We start from the raw sequence: 7,302 nt of genomic DNA on the forward strand, positions 1-7,302 counted from the left end.
TTACTGCTGTGTTGCTGACAATTACCTGAAAGAGAAGTTGGGGTGCTTCACTGGGCTGGAAAAAATTTAGCTAAATCAGAAAGCAGGTCTAATGAAGCAAGTTTATTATATATATATATGTATATGTTGACTTGTGTATGTGCAATACATATAAAGCTCTCGCTGGTGCCATTAGTACGTATGTTTCGCTCTGTCATTGTCAACCTGAATTTGGTTGACACTTCTATTATAGAGAAAGGGTGAATAGCGATATTAAAATATTTCCTTTCAATGTGCACGAATCCGTGCACAGGGCCACTAGTGTTTAAAGAATAGCCTTAGCAGACATCATACTACCTTTACATGGGGAAAAAGTTCTCATTTTGTTTTTACCTTAACTTAGGATATTACTATTCCTTTCAAATATTAGTGATTTGGGGTGAAGGTAGAGTTCATTTTGGTTGTGCAGTTTGCTTTTCTCTTCTTCCAGCTTTGAATCTTGTGCATATTTCGTGTGTTTGTTCTTTTATATATTCTTTCCACTCACTGGTAACATTGTTAAATAGATTAGGACCAATTGGGACCAAGCATAGAGCTCTGTAACTTTTGGTGGACTTATGAGCACTCAATGCAAATGTCGCTGCAACAGCGTTGTTGTTGTTGTTAATAAAAACTAACCCTTAGAAAATTTGTTCTCTGCCAGGTACCACTGTCCTAAGCACTATGTATTTTATTCTTTTCAACAATAAGTGTAAGTGCCTGTTGGCCTCGGGCAGTCTGGCTTCATAGTTTGTCCTCTTAACCATCATTTCTGTTGTTTCAATAATTGTCTTGCTGGAGTCTTTGAATAGCCTGGCTGGTGGCTCAGAGGTTGAGTGTCGACCTATGAACTAGGGAGGTCATAGTTCGATTTCGGATCAGGGCTCATGCCCGGGTTGGGGCAACCAATCAATGATTCTCTCTCAACATTGATGTTTCTATCTTTCGCTCCCTCTCCCTTCTTCTCTGAAATCAATAAAAATATATTTTAAATATTTATATCACTGTATTGGTTAGCCCTGATGCACCAACCCAATAACCCTATCAAAAATGGAAAAAGGATTGCCCTAGCCGGTTTGGCTCAGTGGATAGAGCATCGACCTGCGGACTGAAGGGTCCCGGGTTCAATTCCGGTCAAGGGCATGTACCTTGGTTGCGGGCACATCCCCAGTAAGAGGTGTGCAGGAGGCAGCTGATCGATGTTCCTCTCTCATCTATGTTTCTAACTCTCTATCTCTCTCCTTTCCTCTCTGTGAAAAATCAATAAAAAATATTTTTTTAAAAAAATGGAAAAAGGATTAATTTCTACACCTGTGATATTCCCTAAACAGTCAACCAAGTAGAAGATTTCAAAGGGAAATGGAGTTTGTAGGCATGGTCTTTTCTCAGGGAACCCCTGTTGCTGAAAATGTCTCTTTTTAGGGCTCACCAGCTAACTGTGGAATTGTTTCCATATTAGATTCTGGGTTAATAGTGTGTGGTTTGTGGAAGATACTCATTTTTCCTTTTTAAAAGTTAGGCTCCATTTACTATTTCTAAGTCTTCTGAAATCTGTTTTTCATGATTTCCTAAGACAAAATGCCAGCTACCGTGTTATTATATATGGAATCACATCTGTCAAACATGGAATCATTAAAAGTAGTTTGATATTCACTGTTTTCTCATCTATTTGAAGTTTGGTTCTTCTTCTATAGCTATTTGACCCCTTCTTATTTAAAAAAAATATATAACATTTTTTTTTGAGTTTAGTACCTCAGTTTTCTCTTGGTCATCTGTTAAATTGCACTGCATTCCCCCAAAGATTGACTTTTCCCTTCTTTTTATTTTTCTGACCTCCCTGAGCTCACCTTAGTCCAAAGATTGGCTTTTTTCTTTTTATTTTTCTGACCTCCCTGAGCTCACCTTAGAACACTTCTTTTTATTTTTTTTATTTTTTTAAGAGAGAGAGAGAGGAAGGGAGAGGGATAGAGAAATAGAAATATCGATGAGAGAACAATATCATCAATCAGATGCCTCCTGCACACCCCCCATTGGGAATTGCACCCACAACCCCGGGCGTGTGCCCAGACCGAGAATTGAACCGCAACCTCTTGGTTCCTGGGTCAATACAACCACTGAGCCACACCAGCTGGGCTGCCTCTTTCGTATTTTAAAATTCAGAAAAGCACACAGTGACTTCTTTACATTGATCATTTATCATAGAAATTGCTTCCAATTCCATGTTTCTGTTTGAGTTGCCAGGCATTATCATGAAATCATACCTATTTTCCCTCACATTTTGTTTACATCGCTTTCCTAAAATCTAAGATACGTTTTTAACTGAGTTCATAATGTCCCCACCTGTGATAGCTACTCATGCTAACACTATAGATCATTTGAAAATGATGCAAGGTTTATTTACATCACTTCTAAATTCAAACCACTTCATCCTTGTTACAAATTAGTAATACTGTAAATTGCCTTGTTTCTGCTTTGTTATCAGTAGGAATTCAGAAGAATTAATACACCCATGAATAGTACATGATTTTATTTTTCTCCAAAGGAAATCTTTAATTGGTGAATAATTTCCATATACAGAGTTGAGTTTTGTTGCTCCTACATTTTCCACAGGGAACTATCTCCAAGAGGTTTTGATTTACTAATGGCAATTACAAAAGGATAGCAGTTTCCTTAAACATTCAAACCACTGTCTTTAAAAATGTAAAATGAAACTCAAATTACAAACTAAACCTTCTTCTTTGTGTAGAGAAGAAAATGTTTTATTGTTAATGAAAAATGCTTTGTTTTCTTCTGCAGTCCATTGCAAAATAATGTATGGCCAAAGAATTCAGCTTGACGCGGACTTTCCTGAACCCGTGCTTTCTTTAAAGATTTATCTGTTACAAAAGTAATACATATTACTGTACAAAGTTCAAATCATACAGAAGGGTATAAAGGGAAGGCCCACTGCTCCTCCCCTCCGCCAAGGGCACCTTTTCTGGTCTCCTTCATAACTTGTCCTGTGTTCATCGTAGATAACCAACTCGAGTATTTTCACTGGAGCGAAAAAGTGCAGTTATACAGTTTTGAACTTTTGTGTTTTCTGTTATTTCATCAGGAACAAGCAGATGCAGATGCTGAAGAAGCCAACATAATTGACTCTGAAAACTCCAGCTGTGATGAGGCTGAAATTCCACAAGGTGAGACTCGGCATCTAGAGAGGGATCCCCTCTCACTTAGTGAAGTTGTCGCTAGTGATGAAGACGACAGTGAGTATGAGGACTGTCAGGAGGAGGAGGAGGAGGATTGGCAGACGTGTTCGGAAGAGGAAGGCAACCCTGACGAAGAAGCCTGTGGCCCGGACTGGCAGGAAAACTGTACTGTGGATGCCAAGGCTCAGGGCAGGAAAACCCCGCAAAAGAGGCAAACGCGCAATTTCAGCCACCTGGTATCAAAGCAGGAGCTACTGGAGATCTTTAAGCAGCTGCACACTGGGAAGAAGGTGAAAGATCAGCAACTTACTGTTGGACTGGTAAGATGAAATGTGTCATAAATTTGTTACCACCTGAGGGTCTTTAATTCTCCATTCTTGGTAGCTGCACCAGAACCCCAGAGACCAATCAGGCATCATAGGGAATGCCCCACTGCCATCGTGGGAGTGGGCAGTGTGACAGGCAAAGCCCAACTCAAAACAGTGCATTTTCTCAAGGCTTATATTGGTTATGGCCCTGTTCATATTAGTCTTCACTTTTTCCAGTTCAGCACTGCCTATCATGTGACTTACCAAGCAGTACTAGAATGAGGTTGTCTTTGGACTTCTAGTCTGATGTTCTTAGGTTTAGGTAAGATGGGCTTTTTAGGTAAGGCAGGCTTTTGGCAACTTACACTGTGATCCTTGACAACTTATACTCTAAGTCAGAGGTCCTCAAACTACGGCCCGCGGGCCACATGCAAATACAAATACTGTATTTGTTCCCGTTTTGTTTTTTTACTTCAAAATAAGATATGTGCAGTGTGCATAGGAATTTGTTCATAGTTTTTTTTTAAACTATAGTCCGGCCCTCCAACGGTCTGAGGGACAGTGAACTGGCCCCCTGTTTAAAAAGTTTGAGGACCCCTGCTTTACAATGAGCAAGCCCTATATTAAATATATTCTTTCATTATTCTGTGGTTTATAACCCATTTTTTAAATTACAATTTAAGCTGTTCTCCAAAGAGAATTTCACAGAATATTAGTGTGTTTGGGAGAATCCCAACATCTTGGGGACAGGGAAAATATGATAAATGCTTTAGTTCAGGGGTCCTCAAACTTTTTAAACAGGGGGCCAGGCCAGTTCACTGTCCCTCAGACCGTTGGAGGGCTGAACTATAGTTTAAAAAAAAACTATGAACAAATTCCTATGCACACTGCACATATCTTATTTTGAAGTAAAAAAACAAAACGGGAACAAATACAATATTTGTATTTGCATGTGGCCCGCGGGCCGTAGTTTGAGGACCCCTGCTTTAGTTGCATAAACACTGCAAATAAGGGAAAGGAGATTGCATTGCTAACTCCATATACCCTAAATCCCAGATAGCTGTGAAAAGTGCCCACACCTGAAGAGGGTACAGCCTGGTTCCAGTTGGCTGCATCTTTTAGCTAAGGAAATGTACAATGTTAGAGAGGGCATTTATTTTAAAGATCTTCCATCCAGGAGAACAAAATAGTGGAGGAAAGTAAATTTTCCACATGTACCAGAAAACCAACTTCCCTCATGTTTATGGAAATGTGAAGCAGCCTCCCTCCTGTAGAAACCCTAAAATAGGTTAATTTACTCATTCTGCAAACATTTATTGATCACCTACTACATGCCACGCATCCTGCTAGGCCCTAGCCATGTACAGATAGTGTAGACAAGGCAGACACAGTCCCACCCTCCTAGATTTTGTAATCCAAGTAGAGAGGGGGACGTTTAATGCCCTATAGGAGTATATATCATGAGGGAACCTGATTGGGCGTGGGGAGGATGACAGCAACAAAAGTCCTCTCCCCTCACCCCAACAAATAGCACTTAAACATATAATAATATATCAGGTGATCAAGATATAAATACAAAACAGAAGCATATTGAAATTAATAAGCAGTTACCTGAAATCTTTTAGGAGGTTTATCTTAAAGTATGATGTAAGGTTTTGACAAGTGACCGTGGAAGGGCGTCCAGACAGACAAAAGGGAAATGTTCAAGCAGAGAGGAGGAATGGGAAAGTGTGTTCATTGCATGGCATGTGATCGAGTATAGTTGAAGTTTGAAGAGTGGTGAGAGTTAAGACTAGAATGGTGGAAGTGTGTCCATTTTAAGTCTTGTAATAGAGGTGAAAGTTTGGGATTTTATATTCAATGAGATTGGTATTTTCTAACCTTCCAGGCATGTTAATGGAGGATTTTTTGGAACCATGTAAAAGAGTGGATTAGATTTGGAGGCCTGGGAGAAAGCCTGAGAAAAGGCATAGAACAAGGGTGGCATAATTTATATGATCCTGCTTGATCTGAGGCAACATGACATTTCCAATTTATTGATAGTTGGGGAGAGACAGAGGTGAAAGAATGGATAGTGTTTCACCCAGAACCCAAGAGTAAATGAAGAGTTTTAGTAGCTTGATAACCCACCTCAGTTCATTGTGTCATTTGACATTTTTGGCCAGCAAGACAGAAACTTGTTATTAAAGATAATCGGCCCGGCTGGTGTGGCTCAGTTATTGAGTGTCAACCTATGAACCAGGAGGTTGAGGTTCGATTCCCAGTCAGGGCACATGCCTGGGTTGCAGGCTCAATAATTTTATGTTGTGATAATGAAAATATCTGTGATGCTCAGCTTCACCCAGTATGAAAGATCCAATGGGAACTGAAATGCCTGTAGATGGGAAGAGGGAGGGGAGGGGAAGAGCTGGGAAAAAGGTGGTAAGTTTTACTGGAGCATCTGCTGTGATAGCAAAACTTATAAAAATAAAATGTACTGCCCTGGCTGGTTTGGCTGAGTGAATAGAGTGTCGGCCTGCAGACTGAAGGGTTCCATGTTCAATTCTGGCCAAGGGCACATGCCTGGGTTGCGGGCTCGATTCTCAATGGGGGGCATTCAGGAGGCAGCCAGTCAATCATTCTCTCTCATCATTGATGTTTCTATCTCTCTGTCCCTCTCCCTTCCTCTCTGAAATCAATAAAAGTATATTTTAAAAATAAATAAAATGTACTATTCATCACTGGAGATGAATGTGAACAAATACCCATACCACAGGTGGGAAAATGTCTGACAACAAACAACGTATATTTCAAATAACCTTCGGAAGCAACCAGACTCATGCTAGTGTTACCACTACTTCTATCATATCTTTGGATCTTTGATAGGTGTGCTGTTTGACTATTCAGTAACTTCTGAGTCTCTTCTAGGTGGGCTACCCAAATGTTGGTAAGAGTTCAACAATCAACACTATCATGGGCAACAAGAAAGTATCTGTGTCTGCCACACCTGGTCACACCAAGCATTTTCAGGTATTTATTGCTACAGCATTGGCCTCTGTATTTCCTACTCAGCCAATTCCTCCATCTGGGTATTTTCTGAAGTTCTGTGTCACTCGTGTGCTGCTCTTCCTTCCCTTCCTCCTCTGTTTGCCCAGCATCAAATCCTCTTACTTGTCTTTCAGACTCTCTTCGTGGAACCTGGCCTCTGCTTATGTGACTGCCCAGGCCTGGTGATGCCATCCTTTGTCTCTACCAAGGCTGAGATGACTTGCAACGGAATCCTCCCAATTGACCAGATGAGAGATCACGTTCCACCTATATCACTAATATCCTTTCTGCTTGGTAAAGACCCTGGTTGTTATGTGTGAATTGGGGCTTCAAGTTTATTTTGGACATTGTCTTGGATTGATGTATTCAGGACTGATAATCTGAGAATGAAAAATCTAAAATATTTACTAGTGCTCTGCCCAAGTTTATATAGTGAGAGAGCATCAGGACTTCAGAATTAGAACCCCACGTCCTGGTTGCAGCAGGGTAGCCTGGTATAAATGGAGGATCCCAACCTGGGACCTCAGCCTCCAATTGCAAAGCTGCTGGAATCCTGACACTGCAATTTAACTACTTGAGTGACCTTGGAAAACTTGCCCAACCTTCCAGAGTCTTCTTTTACGGGTAATAATAGCTGCCTCCCAATCATTTATGAGAATTTAATCATTACAGCTAACATTTACCTAATGCTATATACTTCCCTAAACACTTGCCAAGTCATACCTCATTTAATTTTCAAGACAACCCTTGAGGTGGAT

At 40.5% G+C, this 7,302-nt stretch overlaps 1 protein-coding gene across 4 annotated transcripts in view; it reads left to right on the forward strand.

Annotated features, from left to right (window-relative positions):
• Positions 1-7,302, forward strand: part of LSG1 (large 60S subunit nuclear export GTPase 1) — a 28,901-nt gene that overhangs the window by 11,331 nt on the left and 10,268 nt on the right. For all 4 annotated transcript variants that reach the window (XM_005873193.2, XM_014545313.1, XM_014545314.1 and 1 more), the window contains 3 exons: positions 3,116-3,529; positions 6,425-6,526; positions 6,679-6,822. In XM_005873193.2, coding sequence (XP_005873255.1) covers positions 3,116-3,529; positions 6,425-6,526; positions 6,679-6,822 — 660 coding nt within the window. The remainder of the gene's footprint in view (positions 1-3,115; positions 3,530-6,424; positions 6,527-6,678; positions 6,823-7,302) is intronic.

The sequence above is a fragment of the Myotis brandtii genome, unplaced genomic scaffold (assembly GCF_000412655.1).
Source record: "Myotis brandtii unplaced genomic scaffold, ASM41265v1 scaffold4, whole genome shotgun sequence".
Classification (NCBI taxonomy): Eukaryota; Metazoa; Chordata; class Mammalia; order Chiroptera; family Vespertilionidae; genus Myotis; species Myotis brandtii.